At 36.0% G+C, this 14,745-nt stretch overlaps 1 protein-coding gene across 1 annotated transcript; it reads right to left on the bottom strand.

Moving 5' to 3' along the window:
* LOC109229579 (aldose reductase) lies at positions 1,273 to 14,157 on the bottom strand. Its single transcript, XM_019395068.1, is given in 8 exon segments — positions 1,273 to 1,634; positions 1,954 to 2,192; positions 2,550 to 2,624; positions 2,708 to 2,918; positions 3,002 to 3,089; positions 3,197 to 3,270; positions 3,613 to 3,662; positions 13,972 to 14,157. Coding segments are annotated over 8 exon segments (969 nt in total). The 5' UTR covers positions 14,114 to 14,157; the 3' UTR covers positions 1,273 to 1,544.

Here is a 14,745-nt window from a genome sequence, read left to right on the forward strand (position 1 = left end):
GTTAAGCTTTTTAATGCTAGGTACTGATAATAGCAAAAGAGTTCATAACGGTCAACAAAAACTAATGGAGTGTTTTTCTTGTGTTACTGGAAACACGACTTGAAGCAGAGTTACTTACTTTTTGCCAACAGTCTCGCTGGTTTTACAGCTTCAGTCATAAAACATAAGAATGCAAGGATAGAAAATAAGTGAGATTGAAGAAGATATACTTGGCAGCATTTTTCGCCTGGAATATTACATTTATATGTAGACACTTGTTATCTTTTAGTATCGCCTAATAAAGTAATGACACCCTTACTTGCAGTGCAATACTTCTTCAGCTATCGAGGTGTGATTCAGTCTCGAAAAGTTGGCCGAGAATCACATAAATAATGTCAAGTCCAGATTTTTACTACGAAATTCATTAAGTCGAGAACAAGTAATTCTTACCATTCGAATTTACAGTGACATAAGCAATGATGAAAAGAATACTACAGCAACTACTCCTATTCCCAAATTAGTTCACGTTAGCTATATGAATCTTCGTACAGGTGGTAAAATTGTTAAAATAAAAAAGTTATACACCCATATTATTCATTAAAAAATGGATTGGGTAATACACTTTTTAAAAACAGGTCGAATATGGATAGATTATTATCCACTTAGAAATTGAATAACCAATAGATAATTAATGGGTTTAACTTTTACATTTGTAAAGCCTCAAATTGAGGTTTCTCAAGTTTGGAAGACTAAAAATTCTCTCGAAAATGATCATATTCAAGAAGCCATAAATAATATGGATATCGGTATTATCCGCCGGATAACCTATTTTTTATGCATATTAAATATGGGTCGCATCGATAATTTATCTGTTTTTAGAGTTACCCATTTTCGACCCGATCATATCCGACCCGACTCACCCGTTTGCCACCCTAAATGTTCTATTATTACTACGTCGCATCCGAGTTAGTTGAGGTTCTTATATGAATCATCATTATCATAGATTCTCCGTTTGGTCCATAATAATTCAGTACTTAAGATAATCTAACATGATGAGGAGACTACTAGATAAATTATTATAATTTGAAGTAAACAATTAATCTGTAATAAATAAATTTTGAAAACCAGAACACTTAGAGAAAGGGTTGGACACTTGATTGAAGAAATAACCTTGCTTGCCTACATCAATTACGTAAAATGATGGTCTTCTGCACCCAGATTATTAGTTAATAGAGAAATGAAAAAGACCCCGTGGGGAGAAAGGGTATGAATATATGATCTACACAGACAGTCGTAGACCAGTTTCACAATCACTAGTCTGATATCTGCAACATCAGATATTACTTCAACCACTGCCATTCTAGTTGCAAACAATAAAATTCGGTCTCACTGCCACACAGAGAGAACTGAGAAAAGCCAACTCTTTAGTAAAAATTGCACGAAAATTACATCTTTCAATTCCTGGACAAGGACTTTATTATGGTGACCAAAGGGGAAACACCACAAACTCAATCTTGACATAAACTAAAAGCACCAAATGGAACTATGTTTCAAGTGAAAAATTATTAAACTTCATGGTCCCAAATATCTGCTACGCTCCTGTAAGGCCCATCTGTCTTGTTCACGAACAATTCTTCTCCGTCCAATACTCATGCCTGCAGAAACAAGGAATAAGAAACTCGACAGATCCTACATGCATGGTGCCGATCAGGGGTAACGATTAGGGCCTAACTTCACGTGTGATCACCGAATTTGTAATAATAAATTTACACGGCTATATTTTTTCACATTAAAGTCATTGTGCTTACGCACTATACCAATAAAGTCGTCAATATTATTTTTGACTCGATAAAATTCCAATAGTATTTGTGGAATTGACTTTTCATGTATTGACAGCTTTCTTCCAACATCACCAATTTGACTCTTTGTATTGCAGAATAATGCTTAGAATCTTAAATGACTAGAGAGAAGTACCTGATCTGGGATATCACAGAGGGCTTGGAACTCTTGCTCTGGAATTTCCCATGAAAACACTTTAATGTTCTCTTTGATTCTTTCAGAGTGATCAGATTTGGGAATTGTACTGGTTCTTCTTTGTATACCCCACCTCACTAGCACCTGTCCTGGTGATTTATTTACCTTTCTTGCTACCCTCTCCACCACGGGATGATGTATAAGATCAATTTCTCGTGAACCAAGAGGCGAAGATATTGCTAGTTAGTACAAAAGCATTTACATAAAGCATAGATATATGTTCAATAATCTAAGGGGCTTTCACTTCTGACACGTCTTTGCTCGTGATGCTTACAGCCTCCTTCCATCAATAGGTACTTCAAAGGCTGAAGCAGCTAACCTGATATCTAAGGAAAGGCGAACACGAACGCGTCAAATTCCGCCCTAGTATACTAGATTTGAACATCTAAGCTACTAAGCCACAGGTTTGCATTTGTGATTTTTCTTTTATCTTCAAACTTCACATAATCAAAAATAATACTACATTTTAGGTCCAATCATCAATGTCAATCTTGATCAAATTGTTTAATATATGTCATGCACATAGCTTCAGGTACTTACTGTGATGTGGATGTTATTTTTCTTGCAAGCCTCGAACATTTTTTCATTTCTCCATCCAGGGTGCGGTGCATCTCCATCTGAGTACGTAGGATCACCCATAAATACTAAAAAAGATGACATTGATACCATTTTTTAAAAGAAAATAATATTCAACTGACCTGGCATACAGAAGGCTTTATCTGGGCGATATCTAAGAGCTTACTAAGTTTCCTGACCGTAACATTACATACTCCAATATCTCGAACTAGTTTGTCCGTCACCAACTTCTCCATTTCTCTCCAAACGCCTTCCCAGTCGAAGTCGGACACTTCCCCCGCCTTTGGAGGTCTGCTCGCTCCGTCCTTTAGACGGAACGGCCAATGGATCTTCCACATAAAGTTCAGATACCTCAATTAGATTTCCATACTGAAACCAGATACCACAGAAAGAAAGGAGCGTGAAGTAGTACCAGATAGAGATCAAGATAATCTTGTTGCAGTTCATTGAGAGTCTTCATCAATGCTGGGCGAACTCTCTCCGGTGACAACTCAGTACACCTAAAACAACCAATAAAATCACCCTATATCCATATAATTTGTTTAGTTGCATATGAATGTAACAACTCCTAGGGATCTGAAATAAGTTAGCGTAGTTTCCCTAATACCATAGTTTAGATGTGACAAACAGGGATGATCTCTCTACTCCTGCTTGTATAGCTGCTTTGGTTCCACGGCCAACCTATATAAAGAAAAAAAAAAAAGTTAATGTCGTTAGTCATCTATTTTAGTTAATAAATTTCATACTTGCACGTTGATCCTAAGTCTAGATGACATCATTCTCTACCAATTACTTTGGTTGGAACATTGCATATCTGCAACATTCTTGACTATGTCCAGGATTTTCTAGTAAGCAAACAACATAGTATTCCTTACTCTCAATTGCTTCATGAATCAAAAGAAGCATTTGTAAGCCTCTTTTCTTTCCGTATGTGCGTCTAAGTGCATGTCAAACAACTTATACAAAAGATATTACTTGGATGTAGATCAACGATTTGAAAGAAAACTAACAAATTAAAAGTACCTCTTCCTCGACTCCATACTAAGCCGCTGTATCCACATGCCTGTAGCCATAGCCAATTGTCATCAAAAAGCAGCTTTATATCATCAAATTTGCTTATCAAAATACATGCTGATTACCTTGAGACAATTCATCAAGATCCATTTAACATATCATAAGGTATTATCGTTGCAAGTTTGACTATCATGCTCCAAGGACCAAGCCTTGGGTAATGGACATTGTAAAAGATGCTAATGACTCGAACACAAAAGAAGGACTAACGCAAAATCTATTGTAAATTTTTTAAAAACAATTTACACAGACATTATTTAAGATTTTTTTTAACGGAAAGGTAGAATAAGTACAAAATTCTGAATTTCTGCTCACATCTATGCAAAAGAAAAATGTTAAGAGGATAATAACCGATTAGATGTTATTGCATTTCTAAATTTCCTTAGATTCTGCATGCATGAGTGGATAATTGATATTGGACCAATATAACTAACACGGTAAGAATTATAAAGCATAGTAATACATACATGAGAATATTCTAATGTATATCCGATAATATCCATAAAAAATCATATTAAAGTCCAGGATATTAGGCTTTTGCACTGAGCAACTCCACAATGTATAAAAGAAACAAAGCCAAAATATATCTCTTGTCCAAGTACTTCTTTTGCAATAGCCTCAAACAAATCCCATATCACCTACTTACCTGTATCAATACACTAACTTCCGTTTGCTGATTTTACTTTAAATTCAAATGCAAAATTCCTGAAGATGATTGTTACTACAGGTGTGAGTTATAATTACACTACTTTAACTTTAGGCAGCAAATAACATGAGCATAGCCCGTAGGGGAAGGTCCATAAGTCATTGAATTCCCAAAAATGGAATTAAAAGAAGGTCTATGGAGACGATTAAGACCTTACAACATAACTTTGAAACGAAACGTAAAAAATAAAAGATCTAATCTTTAAGGGGCTGTATTTGTTGAGAAAGGTGTTACATAAGTCTTTAAAGGGTAGATTAGTCATTTTATTATACTCCACCAATAGAAATCTAGTAGGTGGTTCAGTTAGTTGGACAAGTGTATTATATATATACACGTGTATACACACATATTTAATAATAGAATAATATTTTTCTGATTCAATCTTCTTCATTCTTCTCCATTCTGTCTTCTTTCTGCATTTACACTTCTCGATTCCTCTTCTTCTTCGTACAATTTTATGATATCAGCGCACAGCTAGTAGACTCTAGCTTGTGGTTCGATCATTCTTCAACAGAATTAATCTCTGGTTAGTGTTCTTGAGTTCTTGATCAACAATGGCGATCCCACCAAATCATACAAATGAGCAACATGTACAAACTCCAGCTCCAACTCCTATGTTAGGGGTGAATCAAGCACCTGGAATAGACTATAATCACCCGTTGTTCCTGTCTCCTTCAGATGTTAGTGGAATCCAAATCATATCATTTCAATTGACAGGTATCGAAAACTACTCTATTTGATTTAGATCTATGAGAGTAGCTCTATTGGGTATGAACAAATTGGGGTTGGTAGATGGTTCTTGTGCTGAAGAAAAATTCCCAGAAATAATATGGAATCATTGGGAAAGAGTTAATGCAATAGTCCTTTCTTGGATTATGAGTTCTGTGGCTAATGGATTGTTAGTGGAATTATGTATGCTTCAAGTGCACAAGCTGTTTGGAATGATTTGTTTGAAAGATTTAACAAAGTAGATGGAGAAGAATCTTTTAATCTGCACAAAGAAATTATAACCTTAAGTCAAGGAACTGCGTCTGTATCTGTTTACTTTTCGAAATTGAAGGATTTGTGGGAAGAATTTGAAGCATTGGTTCCATCCCCTGGTTGTGATTGTGAAAAATCAAGGGAGTTTGTGGCACATTTACAGAAATTGAAACTGTTCCAGTTCTTGATGGGGTTGAATGACTCATACCGTCGAGCAAGAACCAAATACTGTTAATGAGTTCAATGTGTACTGTAAATCAGGCGTATGCAATGATCATCAGTGATGAAAGTAAAAAGAAAATAGTAGCAGCTTCAGTAGGGTTGTTAGGTGCAAATCCAACAAATGTTGCTGGTCAATATGATGTGACTATATATTCAAGAATAGGTGGAAACCAAAGGTTTAATCAGAAAGCAAGAAAGGGGATTGTGGGATATCCCACAAACTTTAAACTCACGAAGAAAGGGGAGTTGGGAACTATACTGCTCACAACACACTGACTGAGTCTGCAACTCACAACACTGGAAATACAAGATTCAATAATGCAGCTGCTTACAATGTCCTAAATGAAGACAATTTACAGAACAATCAGACTACATGGAATGCATTTGACCAGTTCACTGGATTAATAGATGCTGCAAATCAATCTATGGGACAAAATATGAGTAATCAACTCAATCTGCAAGGTCAACTGACTAGTTGCACATTTACTAAAGAGTAGTATGAGCAGATCCTCCATTTGCTAAATAACAACAAGACTGGTCCAACTTCTAGTGCCAATGTAGCAGGTACATCCAAGTATTTTAAAGATTGGATAATAGACACCGGTCTACCGATCACATGGTAGCAGATATGGACTTGTTGGATAAGTCTACTATTGCGCAAACTCAGTATCCAAAAAAGAGCGTTCATGCCCAATGGAGATGTGACACATGTTACACACACTAGAGCCAGTATTATAGCAAGTAGAAACTCAATAACTAATGAGTTTTATATTCCTCAGTTCAAATTTAATCTTCTTTCAGTTTCTAAACTAACAAAAGAGTTGAGATGCTTAGTACTCCCTCCGTTTCATATTAAATGAGGTACTTTCCTTTTTAGTCTGTTCGAAAATAAATGACTCATTTCTAAATTTGGAAATAATTCAACTTTAAACTTCTCATTTTACCCATTTTACCCTTAATGAGAAGCTTTTATAACCACACAAAAGTCATGGCCCCACAAAGCTTTATCCCTTAAGCTTTTAAGACCACAAATTTTAAAAGTCTTTCTTTTTTTCCTTAAACTCCGTGCCGAGTCAAACTACCTCATTTAATTTGAAACGGAGGGAGTAGCTTTCTTCCCTGGTTTTTGCATTTTTCAGGAACTCTTCACAGGAAGGTGAAAGCGATTGGTAGAGAAGATGATGGGTTGTATATACTAAGAAGTCAAGCAGCAGGAAACAATTGTAGTGAAGTTACTTTGGCAGCTACTGAAAGACCAACAAGCTATGATATCAACTCAGCAGAGGACATAGAATAGTGGCAAAGGAGATTTGGACATGTATCGGCAAATGTACTTAGGAAGTTACTACCTATTACTCTAGATCTTAAAACAGAAAAAATAAATAAGTGTGATGTATGCCCATGTGCAAAGCAAACAAGGCAACCTTTTCCTAATAGTTGCATTAGGTCTACTGCATCATTTGATTTGGTTCATATAGATCTTTGGGGACCATATAAAGCAGCTACATTTGATGGTAACAAGTATTTCTTAACAGTGGTGCTATTTTTGCTCAAACTTAAGTCTGATGAATGCACTATTCTTCAACAATTCATAATGTATGTAAGGACTCAGTTTAACAAAACAATTAAAGTCATTTGAACTGACAATGGTACTGAGTTTGTCAAAACAACCTACAACAATATGTTCACTAATCTTGGGATAATTCATCAGACTACCTGTGCCTACACACCACAACAGAATGGTGTGGCTGGGAGAAAACACAGACATCTTCTAGAAGTCACACGAGCAACTAGATTTTAGGCACATATACCTATAAGGTTTTGGGGATACTGTGTATTAGCTGCAGCCTATTTGATTAATAGAATGCCAAGTTCAGTTCTAGCCAACATATCTCCATATGAGAAATTGTATGGAAAGAAGCCATCACGAAAACATGTAAAAGTACTAGGATGCTTATTCTTTGCAAAGATAGTGCAAGAACAAGATAAACTGATACCTAGGTTTAAGGCAGCCATTCATATGGGATATGCAACTTCTCAAAAGGGGTATCTACTGTATGATATTAACAGCAAGACCTTCTTTGTCAATAGAGATGTTATTTTCAAAGAAGACACTTTTCTATTCAAAACTCTCAATCAAAATAAATGTTTACCTATCTTCATGATTAACAACAATCTTCAACCAATATCAGATGATACAGTCAATCAATTCACTACTGAAATGATTGAACCAAGTCATACTGACTTTCAAACAAATGAAGTTGAGGATATTCACAACACCACAGAAGATGCAAATTAACAAAGTTGAAGCCTACCAGCTGATCATACACAATGCACTACTTCTTGAGCCTTGAAAGAACACACATCAATTGAGGTAGAAACTGATACTTTACCCTCAAGTATTTTATCTTCAAGTACTATTCATGCTCAATCATCCGGTCAGCAAAATTCAATAGAAGAGGTTTTAAGAAAACCAAGCAGAGACAATAGACCACCACTCTGGATGAAAGACTTTATATCTTTAAATATTCATCAGGAAATCCTTATGCCTTATCTAAATTCATATCATATGAAAACATTTCTCCTACCTATCAATCCTTTATTGCTGCATCTTCTTCTGTTTCTGAACCTACAAACTATCATGAAGCTATCAAAGATCCTAGATAGATAGATGCTATGAAGGTTGAGATTGAAGCTTCAGAAAACAATCACACTTGGGATATAGTTTCACTGCCCGAAGGGAAATCACCTATAGGGTGCAAGTAGATTTACAAAATAAAATATAAAGCTACATGGAAAATTGAAAGATTTAAAGCAAGATTGGTTGCAAAAGGATTTAGCCAAAAAGAAGGAATTGATTACCAAGAAACTTTTTTCACCCGTGGTAAAAATGATAACTATAAGAACTGTTCTAGCAATAGTTGTTGCTAAACAGTGGCATATACATCAAATGGATGTATATAATACATTCCTTCAAGGGGATCTACATGATGAAATATACATGGATTTGCCTCAAGGATTTAACAGTCAGGGGGAGACAAAACCAATATGTAGACTTACTAAATCCTTGTATGGATTGAAACAAACACCAAGGTAATGGAATGCAAGCTAACTGAGGCATTGCTGAAAGCTCGCTTTCATCAGAGTCACTATGATCACTCCTTGTTCTTTAAGAAGACTTCAGATGGTATCACTATAGTTTTAGTCTATGTTGATGACATGCTTATAACTGGAGATAGCCTAAAGCTAATTGAAGACACTAAGGCAGGTCTACAGCAAGTGTTCAAAATGAAAGATTTGGGTGAACAAGATAAACTGATACCTAGGTTTAAGGCAGCCATTGATATGGGATATGCAACTTCTCAAAAGGGGTATCTACTGTATGATATTAACATCAAGACCTTCTTTGTCAATAGAGATGTTATTTTCAAAGAAGACACTTTTCTATTCAAAACTCTCAATCAAAATAAATGTTTACCTATCTTCATGATTAACAACAATCTTCAACCAATATCAGATGATACAGTCAATCAATTCACTACTGAAATGATTGAACCAAGTCATACTGACTTTCAAACAAATGAAGTTGAGGATATTCACAACACCACAGAAGATGCAAATTAACAAAGTTGAAGCCTACCAGCTGATCATACACAATGCACTACTTCTTGAGCCTTGAAAGAACACACATCAATTGAGGTAGAAACTGATACTTTACCCTCAAGTATTTTATCTTCAAGTACTATTCATGCTCAATCATCCGGTCAGCAAAATTCAATAGAAGAGGTTTTAAGAAAACCAAGCAGAGACAATAGACCACCACTCTGGATGAAAGACTTTATATCTTTAAATATTCATCAGGAAATCCCTATGCCTTATCTAAATTCATATCATATGAAAACATTTCTCCTACCTATCAATCCTTTATTGCTGCATCTTCTTCTGTTTCTGAACCTACAAACTATCATGAAGCTATCAAAGATCCTAGATAGATAGATGCTATGAAGGTTGAGATTGAAGCTTCAGAAAACAATCACACTTGGGATATAGTTTCACTGCCCGAAGGGAAATCACCTATAGGGTGCAAGTAGATTTACAAAATAAAATATAAAGCTACATGAAAAATTGAAAGATTTAAAGCAAGATTGGTTGCAAAAGGATTTAGCCAAAAAGAAGGAATTGATTACCAAGAAACTTTTTTCACCCGTGGTAAAAATGATAACTATAAGAAATGTTCTAGCAATAGTTGTTGCTAAACAGTGGCATATACATCAAATGGATGTATATAATGCATTCCTTCAAGGGGATCTACATGATGAAATATACATGGATTTGCCTCAAGGATTTAACAGTCAGAGGGAGACAAAACCAATATGTAGACTTACTAAATCCTTGTATGGATTGAAACAAACACCAAGGTAATGGAATGCCAAGCTAACTGAGGCATTGCTGAAAGCTCGCTTTCATCAGAGTCACTATGATCACTCCTTGTTCTTTAAGAAGACTTCAGATGGTATCACTATAGTTTTAGTCTATGTTGATGACATGCTTATAACTGGAGATAGCCTAAAGCTAATTGAAGACACTAAGGCAGGTCTACAGCAAGTGTTCAAAATGAAAGATTTGGCCGAAAAATCTATATGTGAAAATCTGTGAAAAACGATAAAATTTAGCCTTAAAATGAATTAAGTTGACTTCGGTCAACATTTCGGGTAAACGGACCCGGACCCATGATTTGATAGTCACGGAGGGTCCGTAGAAAAATATCGGACTTGGGCGTATGCCCGAAATCGAATTCCGAGGTCCCAAGCCCGAGAAATGAATTTTTAAAGAAAATTATTTTCTGAAATTTTTTATGAGATTTGGAAATGAATTGTGATTTAAACTTGAAGGTATCGGGCCCGTATTTTGGTTTCGGCGCCCGGTACAGGTCTTATATGTGATTTAAGATAAGTCTGTGAGATTTGGTAAGAAACGGACTTGAAACGACGTGAAACAGATCATTTTTGAGAAAACTGGAAATTTGAAGTTCTTAAGGAAATTTCATGACTTTGATGCTAAATTTATAGTTGTTGATGTTATTTTAGTGATTTGAATGCACGAGCGAATCCGTATGATGTTTTTAGGTTGGTGTGCATGTTTGGTTTGGAGCCCCGAGGGCTCGGGTGAGTTTTGGATAGGCCACGGAGTGGATTTTAGACTTGGAAAATTGCAGGTTTTTAGCTGGTGTGTTCAGGCCTGCAAGCTTCGCATTTGCGAAGCCTGGCTTGCAAATGCGGTATCGCAAATGCGAGGACTATGTCGCAATTGCAAAAACAGCCCAGGCCAGACCATCTCGCAATTGCGAGGTTTTAATCGCAAATGCGATTTCCCCAGTTCCAGCCTTCAGTCGCAATTGCGACACAGTAGTCGCATTCCCAACTCGCAAATGCGAGAGGCTTTTCGCAATTCCCAACATAGCAGAGTTCGGGGTTAGCAATTCGCATTTCCCATAACTGCAACCTGCAAATTTTTATACTTAGCCGAAAATCAACCATTTTTCACATCTTTTCAAAACACAAACTCCCTGGGCGATTTTTCAAGAACAAATCTTCTTCCAAATCGATTGTAAGTCACTTTTAACTCTATTCCTTCAATCATTAACATCTTTTAACATGATTTCAACTCCAAATCAATGATTTTCATGAGGAAATTAAGTGTTTTGGGTAGAACCTAGGTTTTTCAAGAAAATGGGGATTTGGACCTCGATTTGAGGTCCGATTTCAAAATAAATTATATATTTGAGTTTGTAGGGGAATGGGTAATCGGGTTTTGGTTCGAACCTCGGGTTTTGACCATGTGGGCCCGGGGGCGATTTTGACTTTTTGGGTAAAACTTTAGGAAACTCATTTTCATGCATTAGAATTGATTCATTTAACGTTTATTGATGTAATTAAGTAACTTGTGGCTAGATACGAGCAAATTGGTGGTGGAATCAACGGGTAAAGCGATAATTGAGACGTGAATTGTGTTCGTGGTATCGAGGTAAGTGTTTGGTCTAACCTTAGCTTGAGGGATTAGGAGTCGAGTCCTATTTGCTATGTGGTAATTGTTGAGTACGACGTATAGGCATGGTGACGAGTATCTATACGTTGGTGTCTAGCATGCCCATGAGTCTCTTAATGTGATTTTTATGACCTCATCGTATTATTCATATCTTGGTGATGATTTTTTATTTTTGGGCAAGGTTCGTGGAAGTAATTGTGATATTTGATTATTGAGGAGCGTTGGCTCAAGTTGTATAACGAATTGTGAAAGTATGAGCGGTAATTGAAACCTTTTGGAGCATTGGCTCGAGTTGTGAAGTGAATTGTGAAACAAAGGTGAAAGAAGAGAAAAGAATCATTACATTGACTCCCTTGCCGGGATATTGTTGTTGTTGTTTTGAGGTTGTCCCTGCCGGGACTTGTTGTTGAATTATTGTTCCCTTGCTGGGATTCTTATTGCAAATTTCATTCATTTCCTTGCCTTATTGTATGTGATTGTTGTTCGGGTGAGGAAGAGAGTTAAAGCACGAAGGGTGATGCCGTGCATTGTTTTGGTAAGAGAGTGTTAAAGCACGAAGGGTGATGCCGTGCCGTACGATATACCATTCCGTGCCGATTATATTGATTATATGGTGAGGACGAGAGTAAAAGAACGAATGGTGATGCCGTGCACGTTTCCATTACTTGATTGCTTTGGTGAGGACGAGAGTAAAAGCACGAAGGGTGATGCCGTGCACTTATTGTTTTTCTGGTTCTCTATTGATATCCGAGATATATTGTTTCTTCCGTTTACCTATTGTCTTTCTATTCTGAATTGATATCTCCCCGCGGCATGCTACCCCTCCCATACTTGACTGTTTAATTTTGTACCTCTTTTCCGTTGTATATAGTTGAATTGCACAGGTTTGTTTGGTAGTCTGGTCCTAGCCTTATCACTACTTCGCCGAGGTTAGGCTAGGGACTTACCAGCACATGGGGTCGGTTGTGCTGATACTACACTTTGCACTATGTGCAGATCCCGGAGCAGCCTTTGGACCGTAGATTGGTGGCTACCTTCAGTCCACGCGGAGATCCAACGTAGACCTGCAGACGTTCGCAGGCCCTGGCGTCTCCTTTATCCTTTACTTCCTGTTTCATTTCTTTGATCCAGAAACAGTGTATCTTTTATTTTCAGACTTTGTATTTAGCACTCTTAGATCGTCTGTGGTACTGTGACACCAGTTCTGGGTGACTAAGGCTTAAATAGTTGTATTAGATTCATATTTCAGATATTTCACTACATTTCTTCCGCTTATTGAAATTTCCGCTGTTTTCACATTATTGCTTTATAAATGCTAAAAAGGTATAAAAATGGATGAAGGTAATCTGTTCAGTAATTGGCTTGCCTAGCTCACATTAGTAGGCGCCATCACGACTCCCGAGGGTGGGAAATCCGGGTTGTGACAACGAGCCTCCAAAATTTAAAAATTTCATAATATAAGCATTTCTCTTAATCTCAAATCTTTTAGTTTTCTTCTTTCAAAATAAAAAAACTTGGGTCTTGATATTTAGATTGAGATGAAAATTAATTTATAATTTCTTTTTTTATTATAACATAAAAATTTGTGTTATTCTATGATTGTTAAATACAATTTAAATCTCTTATAGTAATAAATTATGATGAATATTTCGCGAGCATTGAATTTATGATTTTAAGTTTTGAGATCTTGTAGTTTATCTAATTCTGCATTTACTTATGGGGTATAATTTATCTATTGAAGATGTTTTTATTTTTATTTTTCTTATTCAGATCGGTGGAGTTCCCTTATTAAAGATTTTATTTTACTTGTGCAAATTTATTTTTAGCATACAAAAAAATGTAGTTCCCTAATGAAAATATTTATTTTACTTGTATTATTAATAATAAAAGTGTGATTCCTTCTTTAAAATATTAATTATATTTGCTTCTTAATGTCTGAGATGTAATTTTTGTACGACAATAATAACATATATACCCAATGAAATTCTAAGTAGGGCCAGGATAATTGATGTAATTTTTATATTTGCAATAAAGTGCTTATTAAATTACCCAAATAAACTAAAAAAAAGAACCGGACAAACGTTCCGAACAAACTATATATTACTCAGTAGTTATTATAAGGTGTACACTAAAAGAAATTATGGCAGCCGCCACCTTTAAATCCTAGATCCGCCTCTGTCAAGAACAGAATACAATACGATACTGAATGATACATAATAACGATACGAAGAAACAACAATCCAAACAGGCAGTTAAGTTATATAAAAATCACCAAAAAACTGGAATACAGATGGACAGAAAGAATATGTATACAGAACAAATTAAGAAAACCAAAAAGGGGTGGAGTAGAGAGAGTACCTCAACGATAGCAGTATAAACAGAGTCCTTTGCATTTTCAGCTCTCCATGTGCCCAAACCAATAGCAGGAATCTTGTGTCCACTCAACAGCTCAAAATGTTCTATTTTCTCATTTTGTGGGTCTATTGTCATCTGAGCCATTTTCCTCCTCCTCTTCTTCACCTATATTTGGTTTTCAGTCTTGATTTATGAAATATCCAATTTGATAAGAAGGAATTAATTAAGGCACATTTATATGGCCTGGGAAATTGAGTAGCAATGGAGGCGCCAGCTGAAGAAAAAGAATACACGTAGCTGCATGTTGACACGTTCGAAGCCATTCGGAAATCTTGCAAGACATTTTTTTACGTCTTTGGACACGTTCTCTTCCTTCCTGCTACCACCCTCTGCTTGCCTTCTTTGTCTTTTGTCTTTTATCTTATCATGGGAAAGAAAAGAATATATAGATGAGTACAAGTTGATGAAATGGTTGAGTTATTAGAGTGTGCAGACGAGACATTGTTTTTTGTGTGAATATATTTTTAGTCCGTTAATTTCTAAAAGGAAGGCAATTTTTTATATATAAAAGAAAGAATTACAGCTCATGTCAATAGCCCAATCGAAAATGACCCACATTTAATGCTCTTACCCTATATAGCCCATGTTGTACATAACTTGAAAGAAACTTTTCAGCCTTTAGCCCACTATTAAAGATATACTTTTAGGGTTTTTATTATTTTCTTCTTTCTTCGTTCCCTTCTCTCTCTCACCGCCTCTCACTCCTTTCTCTCTAA

This window comes from Nicotiana attenuata, chromosome 7 (assembly GCF_001879085.1).
Source record: "Nicotiana attenuata strain UT chromosome 7, NIATTr2, whole genome shotgun sequence".
NCBI lineage: Eukaryota > Viridiplantae > Streptophyta > Magnoliopsida > Solanales > Solanaceae > Nicotiana > Nicotiana attenuata.